The sequence below is a fragment of the Mixophyes fleayi genome, chromosome 2 (assembly GCF_038048845.1).
Source record: "Mixophyes fleayi isolate aMixFle1 chromosome 2, aMixFle1.hap1, whole genome shotgun sequence".
Taxonomy (NCBI): Eukaryota; Metazoa; Chordata; class Amphibia; order Anura; family Limnodynastidae; genus Mixophyes; species Mixophyes fleayi.
This window is the reverse complement of record NC_134403.1, coordinates 137,843,196-137,856,499: the sequence shown is the minus strand read 5'-3', so window position 1 is coordinate 137,856,499 and position 13,304 is coordinate 137,843,196. Positions and strand designations below refer to the sequence as shown.

Genomic DNA, 13,304 nt, shown 5'->3' with positions numbered 1-13,304 from the left:
CCCCTCCCTATCCTAGAATGATGCAATAATTTTATAAGTATATTATAGTTGAGAAAAGCGATATAAAAAAAAAACAGACAATCAAACCCCCTAAGCATGCTGTAACCACCATATTGGCAGCCCTCAGCCTCCCAAGGGGACAGTAGTTTTTACACCCGAGCCTCATAATAGTTATAAGTAGATAACCTTAAGGAGTGTACTTGTTAGGACATGGTAAAGATTTCGACCAGCAGACAGACTGCCATCACAAGCTCTACAGCTGCACGCCAGTGCTCTAAACATTTCATAGGGATGGCAGACACACTGCCTAATAGATTTCAATCCTTCAGCTTCATGTAACTAATAGCAATACATCAGGACTTCTGCAAAAACTGAAAGACAAAAGAGAGCATGTCCTCACAGGAAATGAATGTGCACTGGATGGATCGGAATCTGTTTCCACAACTACATTTCCAACAATCACCAGAAGGTCAAGGTCAAATTTTGACCCCGAAATCTGTTTACCCCGAAAAGTATTTTACAGGGATCAATCCTGGGTTACTTTTACTTGCCATTTATATGAATAAAATCTGGCAACAATGAGGCCAAATTTATCTGTCTGCATATGATACAGTGATCTATCAAAGCTTGAAACTGTTTAGTAACTTGCAAGTGGAATTCATAACATTTTAAAAACCAACGCTTAGTAAAGAAAAAAATGCAACTTAACACCAAAAAGATAAAAAGGCAATGCTATTTCCATCTAAAAATGTAGTCTACCCTGCTCTACTCCCTAAGAGAACTCTGACATTTGAAGTAAATTCAATTTTGGTACAAAGACTCCATTGCAGATCACCTGTACAATTTGATAAAACAAAAAACCTAAGATTATTTACAGGTTAAAACCTAACCCAACTACGGGCCAAGAGACAGCTATTTCAGCATAATCTACACTCCCTATATTGACTATGCCCATTTTATATAGTCAATGAGGTGCTTCATCACTGCTCTTTATATGTATTCGTAGCCTCTACACTACAGACTAAATAGATGCAACTCTCTGGACATATAGAGCCATCACTGGAAAGCGTCCAGAGTATATGGCTGATTTCCTTTCATCCAATATGTCGGAAACTGTTCACCAATTTCTCTGAAATTACCAAAAGCACTAATGAGTTTTGGGTATACTGACATAGCACTATCCTACCATTGCTCTGCAATGTGCTACAGAACTCTAAAACAAAGATTTTCAAATACATTACAGAAGCCTGCAATTGCTTTCAATGACCGTTGCTTACTCAACTCCCCTTCCACAAACTCCGCTCATCCCTATACACCTTCCTTCTTGCATCGGTGTATAACTTGTACTTCACTTATGAATTCCTTGTATTCTATTACAGAATGCAATTTCCTTCCCCCTAGAATCATCCCCATTCCAGAAACCAACCATGAAATGCACTCCACTTGGAAATAAGCTTGTTAACTGGCGGCTGTCTGCATAAAGACATTGAAGTGTATTTACTATGCCGATACCCGGCGCTTTAAAGTTCTTTTCTTCAAACAGCAATTTTATTCAATACAAAACCCGATAGGGGCATATATTTAATATGTACATTATTTCTGTCATAATGTAACAGAAATATTATTGGTTAGCAGTGAGATACCCATCTCCTCCCAACACCTGGCTAATTTTAAATCTCAAAGTTTGATATTTTCAATAGCAGCTTCTCTAATGGCTGCCACAGTCTCATAACCTGAAAAAAATATTCTGCATCTAGAGTATTGACAGTTACTGCGTGGATACTGTACATCAGATTTCAGGATGGGGAATTTCAACTATAAAACATATATGGGAAGAAATACACTACCCTGACAACAGGATTGCTACACAGCAGACTAACCTCATTTAAATTCAGCAAACTTCTTAGCAAAATGCACTTTTTTTATCGATACTGTTCTGGATCTTAAAGTGTCAGAAAAGAATGCTGGAAATCAAAGTAGGGAACCAATACCCTTATCTGTAGTCATGGCCAAAAGTTTTGAGAATGACAAGTATTGATTTTCACAGAGTTAACTGCTTCAGAGTTTTTAGATCTTTTTGTCAGATGTTGCTATGGTATAATGAAGTAAAATTACAATTACATTCAGTTTATGCAAAGTCAATATTTGCAGTGCTGACTCTTTTTGAAGACCTCTAACAGCATGCCATGGTGAATTACAATCAACTTCTGGGCCACCTACTGACTGATGGCCGCCCATTCTTGCCTAATAAATGCTTGGAGTTTGTCAGAATCTGTGGGTTTTAGTTTGTCCACCCGCCTCTTGAGGATTGACCACAAGTTTTCAATTGGATTAAGGTCTGGAGAGTTTCCTGGCCATGGACCCAAAATTTCAATGTTTTGATCCCCGAGCCACTTAGTTATCACTTTTGCCTTATGGCAAGGTGCTCGTTCATGCTGGAAAAGGCATTGTTCGTCATCAAACTGTTCTTGGATGGTTGGGAAAAAAGATTTTTACTCACCGTAAATCGATTTTTTACTCCATTGGGGGACACTGGAATACATTGAGAATAGTAGTGGGACTAGGAGTTTAGGAACTCATCAACTTCTTTGAACTTTACTCTCCTCCCATACTATGCCCCTCCTCCTGTGGATACCTCAATTTTGACTAACCAAGCGTATGAGAAAACGGAGCCCCATATAGGGCAAAGAAAATAAGTATAAAATACACACAACAGAACTATTTACAGAGCAAAGAAGGGTGTGCAGTGTCCCCCAATGAAGAGAAGTCAATTTTACGGTGAGTAAAAATCTTCTCTTTTCTACCATTGGGGACACTGCGATACATTGGGAACATACCAAAGCTGTCCCTAAGGCAGGGAATGCTCTGGAACAGCTGCGCACAAAGCTCGCATCAGAGTATGCAAACCCCTGCAACCTGTAGAATTTAGAAAATGTATGTACATATGACCATGTGGCTGCTCTTCATAGCTGCTCCGCCGAAGCCCCATGACACGCTACCTAAAAAGCGCCAACCGCTCTGGTGGAGTGAGCTCCTAATGATACTGGGACAGGCAGAGATGCTTGCGCATAAGCCAGTCTAATAGTGGAAGTGATCCAGCGGACAAGTGACTGTTTGGAAGCTGGCCAACCCCGCTTCTGTGCATCGTAAAGAACAAAAAGATCCTTGGTCTTACGGACAGAAGTCGTGCGGTCAACATAACACCGAAGGGCACAAACCACATCCAGCAAGCGCAAGTCTTCATTCAAAGTGGAAGAGGAAGAAGCAGGCGGAGGCCGGAACCACGATTTCTTGATTTAAGTGGAATCTTGACACAACCTTCGGAACAAAGGAGGCCCTGAAATCTCAGGGACTGTTACTCCTCCCCAGTCTAGCAGACTTGCATCTGTCGTAACTAAGGTCCGTGGGCCGGTCAAAACCTTGTCCTGATTTTGTCTGGATACCACCACCCTAGGCAAAGACAAGTGGGAACTGACAAGCAAATGATCTGTCTGTCTAAATGCTCCCGAGATCCCGACTACTTTTGAAGAATATCGTGCTGAAGTGGGCGAGAGTGGAATTGTGCGAAGGACACGGCTTCGAACACCGAAACCATTGTACACAAGAGCTTCATGCAGCTGAGGAGAGATGCCTCTTTTTGCACAAGTAAGGTTCTGGTCCTTTGCAGGAGAGCAAGAATCTTGTTTTCCTGTAGATAGACTCTATGGGTCACTGTGTCGAACAGGAAGCGCATGCGCCGAGCCGGAGTGAGGGATGATTTCGGTAAATTCAGAATCCACCCATGAGCTTCCAGAAACTGTATAGTGGTCTGGATGTGACAAGACCAGAGAGATGCCAACGGTGCTTTTAGAAGGACATTGTCTAGATAGGGAACTATCGTGACCCTCGCCATGATCTTGGTGAACACTAGGGGAATGGTCACTAGGCCAAACGGAAGGGCTCTGAACTTGTAATTGAAGTTTCCTACCGCAAAGCAGAGGAGGCAATGGTGCCCCCTCCATATGGGAACTTGCAGGTAGACATCCTTGATTTCTATGGAGGCAAGAAACTCTTCCTGCTCCATTCCGGAGATGACAGTCCGAAGGGACTCCATTTTGAACCTTTGAGTTCTTACCTGCTTGTTCAAAGACTACAGATTTAAAATTGGACGTAATGATCCGTCCTGTTTTGGCACTAGGAAGAGGCTGGAGTAAAACCCCTGACCTCTTGTGTTGGAACAGGAACACCACCACCGGATGCCAGCAAATTCAGGATTGCTTTTTGAAGTGTCTTGTGCCTGAGGGAACAAATGGGGGTTGCTGTGGTGAAGAATGTTCGTGGTGGAAACTGAAAAAGGTCTATGACATAGCCCCAGGAGACAATTCCCCGTGTCCAAACATCTGTGGTGGATGTTCGCCACTGGCTCTAGAAACAAAGAAGGCGTGCCCCCACAACAGATTCCCGAGGGGGAAGACTGTCACGCTGCGGGTTTATCGTCCGGTCTTGAGGTCCCTCGACCCAACAGCACCCCTGCCTCTGCTATAACTTCCCCTGGGGATAGAGGACTGGCCTCTGGACGGGGTGCCCCGGCCTAAGGAACTAAAAGACCGAAAACGTCCTTGTCGAGCTCTACTGGAACCTATGGGAAGAGCATGGCCCTTTCCTCCTGTGGCCACCTGAATGACCTTCTCTAACTCGGATTCGAAGAGTTACTCCATCAAAAGGCAAACCCTCTAGAGCTCGCTTTGAATCAGCATCCGCTGTCCAAGAGCGTAACCATAAGGGACGCCGAGCAGCGATGAGGGCAGAGAATCTGGCATTGACAGACACAGCGTTCATAGCTGCCTGGCCTACATAATACGAAGTGTCAAGGATATGTTACCCTTAAACCAGCAGTCCTGCCCAATGCAGTATAGCCTTGTTAGCCTAGGCAACCACCATAGTGGGTCTAAACATACTGCCTGCCACAAGGTAAGCTGAACGGCTAGCCTGAACGCACTTTTTGTCAGTGGGATCCTTTAGTGCAACCCGCTCCTGAGTTGGAATAGCCGAAGAGGAAGACAACCGTACTATATAGGTGGCCACCCTAGCGGAAGCTTCCCATTTAATGGAGTCTTCTGGAGGAAGGATCTAAATTTACTCTGCATCATATACTGCTTATTTGGCCTCTGTCATGCGCCAGACACCATCTCCATCATTTGAGGGGATGGAGGAAAAGCAGTCACCTGCACCTTAGTCTCTTTAAAAAGGGAGAACCCTAAAGGGGCCGTTGGTGCGGTTACAGCAAACCCTAGAGAATGTCTGATACCCAGAATAAAGTTATCTACATGCTGGGAAGGGGAAGAATCTACTGAGCTAAGTGAGTCATCCTCCTGCAGATGAAAGTCTACCTCACCTTCCTCTTCTGAGGAATGGTCAGAGACTTGACCACAGTCCTGAGATGCAGAGATGATTCTCTTGGTCCTGTGTAAAGCTGTAAGCAGGCATTCCTCTTCATGAACTGATTGTGAAGATGTGCTTGCGTCCGCTAGTGAATGTGTAGAAGTGTGTGAAACAGAAACCTCACGTAACTCTGGGGATCGCATCATCACCCGGGTGAGCTCCGCCATGGCTGATGTCGGTGAATTAGGCCAGGCCGGTTCTTCCATGACTGCCGCCCCCTTGCTTTCAGCCTCACATGCCGTGCAGCGAGCATTCTGGTTAGGCTGTCCAACAGATAATTTAGCATTATAATTGGTACAGGTAGTGCAGACATAGCAGAGGATCCCTTGCCTTTGGATGTCCCTTTCTCTGACATTAAAAAAAAAAAATGATATATATATATATATATAGTAAATCGCTACAGAATATGTTGGCGCTATATAAATAAATGATGATGATGATTATATATATATATTACAATACACACTGTAGAAAACTGTATTCTATCATTTAGAAAAGTCTGAGAACAAAGGTCTGACTACAAACAGAACGGATCTTACCAGGTTTCTATACCAGGTAAATCCTAGAAAATACACCAATCCAAAGACACTGCACAACAGTACTTATTGTGTAAGCAGCCTAGTAAAGTAATATAATAGTTTGTTAGAGATTACAATAAGAGTGCAACGATACCAGTAGAGGAGAGGCAGAGCAGAGGAGCAGCATGCAGTCCGATGTCAGAGTTCAACAATGAAAGATACCAGTTTCCACACCAGGAAGTAGGGAGGACGTTATTCCTAGAGCCCTCCCTAAAAATGGCTGCCTCCCTTAATCGCCGATGCCTTTGTCTGGCAATAAGTGCATGATAATATAGCTGCGGATATGGAGGAGTCTCCACACTACAGTGCCCAGGTGCATGTGCTCAGCAACTGAATCGCCTCCTATTGAGCGTGATCGTTGGCTCCGTTCCCCCGCTGCTCTAGTGTCTAGGGGCAGAGATCTGCTGCCAGCAAGTAGAGCGGGCAGGGGGAGGGGGGAAGGGGGGCATTGGAGAGGCTGATACAGCTTCACTCCCACCCACTTAACATACTGGGGCTGCGGCCGTCTAAATGGCCAAAGGAAACAAATATTTTGTGACCCCCAAAAGAGAGCTGACCCCTAGCCTATAGTCTCAGCTTAATTAAATCTATGGCCCCTATACCTCGTCTCTAGGGGGATTGCCGACAGAGGTGCCAGGAAGGGAGACCGAGCTGCCTCTTACCTGCGCTGGGACCCAGAGTGAACAGAGCTGAAGTGCTATTCACTCCTCTGGGTCTTCAGATTGAGTCCCGCACTGCACCTAAATGGGAAATAAAATAAAAACGTGAAAAATAACCTAACACTGATACAAGTATAGGCAGGAGCCTATACCAAAGTGACCCATCTCCTAAGGCACTTAAAAAAAAGAGGAGGGGCACAGTAGGATAGGAGAGTGAAGATCGAAGAAGTTGATAAGTGCCTAAACTCATAGTCCCACTACTATACCCAATGTTTTGCAGTGTCTCCCAATGGTAGGAAAGAGAAAGTTGCTTTTGAAGATGTTTTGGTACCATTCTTTATTAATGGCTGTGTTCTTAGGCAAAATTGTGAATGAGCCAACTCCCTTGGCAGAGAAGCAACCCCACACATAAATGGTCTCAGGATGCTTTACTGTTGACATAACAGGACTGATGATAGCGTTTACCTTTCCTTCTCCGGACAAGCGTTTTTCCCAGATGCCCCAAACATTCTGAAAGGGGGTTCATCAGAGAAAATGACTTTACCCAAGTCCTCAGCAATACAATCCATGTACCTTTTGCAGAATATCAGTCTGTCCCTGATGTTTTTCCCTGGAGAGAAGTGGCTTCTTTGTTGGTTTTTTGACACCAGGCCATCCTCCAAAGGTCTTCACCTCACTGTGCATGCAGATGCACTCACACCTGCCTGCTGCCATTCCTGAGCAAGCTCTGCATTGGCAGTGCCTCAATCCCACTGCGGAAAAAACATTTAGGCAATGGTCCTGGCGCTTGTTAGATGTTCTTTGGCGCCTTGAAGCCTTCTTCACAATTATTGAACCTCTCTCCTTGAACGTCTTGATGATCCGATAAATGGTTTATTTAGGTGTAATCTTACTAGCAGCAATGTCCTTGCCTGTGAAGCCCTTTTTGTGCAAAGCAATGATGACTGCCCGTGTTTCCTTGCAGACAACCATGGTTAACAGAGGATAATGATTTCAAGCACCACTCTCCTTTTAAAGCTTCCAGTCTCTGTCATGCTGATTGAGTTAGAATAAGAGTGATCTCCGGCCTTGTCCTCTCCAACACTATCAACCTGTTTTAACAAGAGAATCACTGACCTGATGTCAGCTGGTCCTTTTGTGGCAGGGCTGAAATGCAGGGGAAATGTTTTTGGGATAAAGTTCATTGTCATGGCAAAGAGGGACTTTGAAATTAATTGCAATCCATGTGATCACTCTTCATGACATTCTGGAGTATATGCAAATTGCCATCATAAAAACCAAGGCAGCAGACTATGAAAAATAATATTTGTGTCATTCTCAAAACTTTTGGCCATAACTGTATATTCACCTCCCACAACCCTCTGCAAGCAAGATCTGAAATAGCAACTGTAAATGCAAGGCAGCTGTTGAGTGGCGGACTGCACCTCCAACGAGCAGTACAAGGTATGCTCACGTGAGTGCTAGGACCCTGCTGAAAACATATCAATGCTTACCATGGCAGGAAACCCAACTAATGTAGTAATAAGTATAGTGTGCAGGACTACGGCAAAAGAATCAAAAATGACAATATTAATATTTAAAGTTTCCTTTTGAACAACTATTTTGTAATATACTTCAATGATTTAAAATACACTGCTGGTTACAGTGGAGTGTAGAAGGGACAATTGACAGCTTGAAAATACTTTACAGTTGTTATAAGCACAAATGCCAACTTTGTAACAAACTCAGATAATACACATTTACCTAGTGGCCATTTTGTGCATGTACAATGATAGGAAAAAAGGGATAAAACCTTTACATATATGATTAAAAGCCGCTTTAAATAAACTGTTCCATATACAAATATTGTTAAACACACACATTACTTACATCTTTTGCCATGTTACCAGATACTTGAAACTAAATGAACAGGCTCAAGTGAGCAGGATTGCCACCCAGTTGAATCTTCTGTTAAAAATAAAAAGTTAACATTTAATATAAAAAGCTCCAGTTATTCTAATCAAATATAGGTGAAGAAAAAAACAAAAGCAAACTCATAACCAGAACACTTAGAATGCCAACAGTTACGAGTTGGCACATCCACTGATTAGACAAAGCTTATATGTATTTAATGGTAAATATTGTGCAAATCAATGACAAATGAGAAATATAATATGAAGTTATGTCTATGGCAAACATTTACACTAACATTCTTAAGTCACAATGTAAATGTATACAGCAATGTTATCTATCGTGATCCAACAACAGTTGGACTATTGGCAAGTCAAATACAGATGCAAAATTTAGATAAGTATTTAAGAATGACAAGTCATAGTAATTAAACTACAGGGTGCAAAGAACACTAAAATCACAACTTCTGTACATACGAAAACACATTAAGTGCATTTCATTGCCCATTGTAACGCTTGGCTGATTAAAGCATAACACCAAAAATATACCTGCAACCCCTACTCTTAGGCCCCTCTGACTGTTCAGACTTGTCACACTGAGCAGTAAAGTCAAAACCTCACAGGAGTAAAGAAAGCTGTGGGAGGCCTCAACAACAGCACTATTTGTCATGCATACATCAACAATAGTTAAGGAATAAATGAGTTTATTAATGGATGAATTATGTACAGTTCTGATAGTTGTTTATGCAAGTTTTGTACTACTACAAAATGCCACCCTGGCACTGGCAAAGTCCCACATAAATTTACACCCTCACGTCCTGAGCACACTTTATGTCTCAATGAGGTCATTTCAGGTTAGGGGATTGTGTGCCTGCATCACTCCATCTCCAAAATAAGCAAAGGACACACGAAGCACTTACTGGAAAGGATCATGCATGCATTTGGGAGGGAGGATGGAGTCTAATGGAAAAACACAACGTACATGTGCCTCAGCCCGTAATGAACACAGATGGAAGAGGATGAGAGAAGAGAGTCTCAATTCTCTCCAGATCCATGTAAAGAAACTTTACCCCTATAGATGTGACCCTTTTCCAGGGACAAGGATATCCCCTCCTCACCAAGTCACCATGCATAGAGGAGGAAGAGGAGGTCTAAGAACTGAAGCCAACAGGAAACTAAAAACCTGGGACATCATTACAGCAAAAAGGCCCTTAAGTGTTGGGAGTACTGCAATTCCCCACCCACAAATATTAATATATTCCAAATACCATCACCCAGCTGGAGACCACTTTTATTGAGACTAGAGAGTTTCCGGATGATTAAGCAAGCCTAGACTAACCAAAACCTATTAAAGACACATTTAACCATATAATTACAAGTCATAACCTACATTACCAGCCTAAACCAATATACGCAGATTAGCAGAAGAAATTACAGGGACGCCAAGCATTCAGGTCATGGTCGCGATTGTGCCACATACACGAATCACAAAGCACAACAAAAGCTTCGAAATCACGATCATTACCCCTAAGTTCAACTGGGGCACAACAAGCACAGGACTACAAACCAGGCAGCCATTTTATCAAATTACCAAAACACCGGCAGCTGTCCCAGGCTGTCATGGCGCAGGCCTGGACGTGCAAATCTCTATTCCGCCAACACAGAAACAAGAGTAACATGATGCTATTACCCAGGCCTCTTGGGCCAATCCTCTACACTGGGGCCATAATACAGAGCGCTGGGGACAAGGCTTCACACTTACACCCACTCACACCGAGGCTCTAGCAGGGAGGAGTAAACAAAAGGCCCCAGCAAAGGGGAAATGGTGTATATCTGGGGCCACTAAATAGATATTTGATAAGCACACATGTATTACAGTGCCCCGTGTTCCCAGCTCCGGGCCCAGTGCAGGACACCAACCTCCTGATCAGCTGCAAGGGCAGTAGCTCCAATTCCGTCAGCACAGCAGCTCTGAGACAGCTGGGGGTGCAGGGCGGCTCATGTGAGAGGAGAGAATCGAAGGAGGGCCGGCAGGTGCAGAAAGCACGACCACAGGCCAGAGCTCGGCAGCCAGCAGGGGGTAACCGGCAAGAGTGCGGGCTGTCACGGGGAGCGAGGGACAAGGGCAGACATGGCCTGGCCACGGGGCAGCAGCATCCTCAGTGGCCGGAGCTCGCCCACTTATTGCACGAGGGGATATCACTGTCCCGCGAGTACCGTCACCCCCAGCCTGCTAGTGATCACCTCGCGCCTGTGACCACCACTGAGCTTCGCAAACTTGCACGCGGTGTCCGTGAACACTGCCGCGAGAAGGCGCGCGAGGCTGCAGCCGCTCACGTTGTTCCGGCTATTGGGGTGCGTGCCCCGCCGAATATGTGTTCCTCCTATGTGTGCACACTACCCCCTTCCTCCCAGGCCCTTCTTCTCTTCCTCCTCTCGCTGTATCCTCCCTTCCCGTCACCTCAAACAAAAAACCGAGCTTGGCGGCGTCTGGCCGACCTGCACTGTGATTGGTTGCAAGATTTCTTACGTCAGGCAAAGTAACCCCGCCCCACGCCGGCTCCGGTGGGCTATTCTTCATACTGTTTGGGTACAAGAGTAGATGGGTGTGACATCCAAGTGAGTTTCTCCTCTCTAACTATTCATTGGCTATGAGGGTTGTCAATATGAGGCAAGAGGTGTGGCTACAGTAACTCGTGCACGAATCATTGACGTAATAAACTGCCTGTATTATTTACCTGGCTGTGCTCCCAGGTAACCCTCTGCAGTTGGCAAGTGGTCTGCCTGGAGCCAATGTTTCTAGCAGGCGTTTTCCAAATTGCACTTCTATTTTGCATTAGTATTGGACAACTTGAAGTGTACAAATAGGGTTCATCTGTAAAAGAGTAAAGATAAAGTAAGAAAAGTGAATTGTAAGATGAATAGATTTTAATGGTTTGTCTGTCCCATTTTCTACGTTGCTTTTTTTCTCCCCAGATTTTCTTCTTTATTATAATTACATAAGGCTATGTGTTTTTCTGCTTATTTTTAAAAGGGAAAAATGAATAAATAATTGTTATAAAACTAGTATTATGTGCATATTTGTATACTTTAATATTCTATCCATATCATAATTAGAGGCATAAAAGTACTTTTTTGCTATCATGAAATTAAATAAATTTTTAACTAAATTACAAATAGATTTAACATTATACATCCGAGATCCACTGTACCAGCTACTGTGGGCTCCCTTTGCACTGAGGTATTCAATCTTATACTTTTATCGCCTGTTACAGTTGAGAATATCTACTTATTAGGTGTTAATAAGAGTTGAGGTATTTCTTATGTTTCATTTATAAGAATCATGCATTCTCTTCCCATGTTAAAACTGCAATACCATTTATTGGGTATATTTTGCTAAGCCTCTTCCTTCGGTAGATGGAGCCCTACGGGCTGCTTCATGCAGCCGTTTTTCCTGAGGCTCCTCTGTTTCTTCTCACATGATTACATCTGCCTGATCACTACATATATATGCACCAGGTGTGTGATGTTAGTGTGGCCTGTGTACAGGAATCAGTTTTCTAGCCAAGTGCATGTAATATTTCTAGCCCCACGGCTGTCAGGTTTCTCTGGTTGCACATAAATAGTATAGGGGAAGAGAGTTGGCTGTTTGCCTAGTAGAGAAAAGTAATGTAAGATCAGAGGGTACCCCTTAGATAAGCCTCTACATTGCTGTATGTATCAAAGTGCTGTAAGTCCTTCTAGGCTGGTTAGAATGGGAATAAAACTCCCCTCAGGTGTGTAGCTCTGGGTATCTGCCAGGGGCTGCTGTTGTATTGCAGGTTTCCAATGGGGTGGCAAAGCGTGGGGAAGAGGACTCCTTGAAAGAGTGCCTAAGTGGCAGTTATGCCTAAATGGGTGATGGCACAGGCTGGTGGACTGGATCCTCCAAACACTACACCGTTATACAGGAGCTGGGTCATTGCACTGGTTTTGTGGGCAGCAGAAGTGGGTGCTTTAGCCCAGTACTGGTGATTGCAGGTGGCACAAGGGGATACCAGTTGATTGGTGGAAGGGTTGCTCTGGTGCTTCCAATTGCTCTTAGCTATAACATTTACTCCCAGCTCTGAAGACGAACAAGGCTGCACTTTCAAATTTGGGCCCTGGATTTGTTGGGCTCACAGTGTGTCGGTGGGTGAGAGGAACACTTGTATGTCCACTGTGAGTTGTTTAGAGACAGGAAAATCTCTGTATCTGTGCTGGGAGCTCACAGCATCCAAGTCCTTTGTCTGTACTGTGTCTAACCTTGCATACTGGGTACCACGTAACCTTAGTTTGTTTTTACTAGTTGTAAATGTAATATATCTACTGCCTGGTGTTAGCAAATGTGAAATTTCTGCATCATAGATGCTAAATTTTCTTACGCTCACATGTCACAGACTGGGAAACAGCATCCCCTATAAAAGGTGGGTTGATGGCTAATCAGTTGCCAGTTTATTGAACCAGCTGCTCTAGATCAAGTGTTTTACCCCTAGCTTTGGAGAACTACATCTTTGGCCCTTGACCTCTGGCTTAAGTTGACTGTGTTTCTGGCTCTTGACCCCTGGCTTTGGACGACTACCTTTCTGGCACTTGATCCAATGTTCCTGAGCCATTTGATGCAGTTTATCCAGCAAATGCAGAGACAAAGGTACCTTATGCAGGACAAGTTTGATAAGTTTTATGTCACTAGTGCAGGACCAGCTCCTGCAGGGTCTCCTCCAGTTCCATCAGTGGTA

At 43.9% G+C, this 13,304-nt stretch overlaps 1 protein-coding gene across 2 annotated transcripts in view; it reads right to left on the bottom strand.

The window, feature by feature from the left end:
• TFDP1 (transcription factor Dp-1) overlaps positions 1-11,074 on the bottom strand; it is a 65,887-nt gene extending 54,813 nt beyond the window's left edge. Inside the window, exons 1-2 of one of the 2 annotated variants that reach the window (XM_075200057.1) lie at positions 10,468-11,074; positions 8,528-8,605 (exon numbers count right to left, since the gene is read on the bottom strand). In XM_075200057.1, the coding sequence (XP_075056158.1) occupies positions 8,528-8,539 (12 nt within the window). In that variant the 5' untranslated portion in view covers positions 8,540-8,605; positions 10,468-11,074. Of the gene's footprint in view, positions 1-8,527; positions 8,606-9,467; positions 9,605-10,467 lie in introns of those variants that run through there. The other variant, XM_075200058.1, reaches the window with a different exon arrangement.
• Between the last annotated feature and the right edge of the window lie 2,230 nt (positions 11,075-13,304).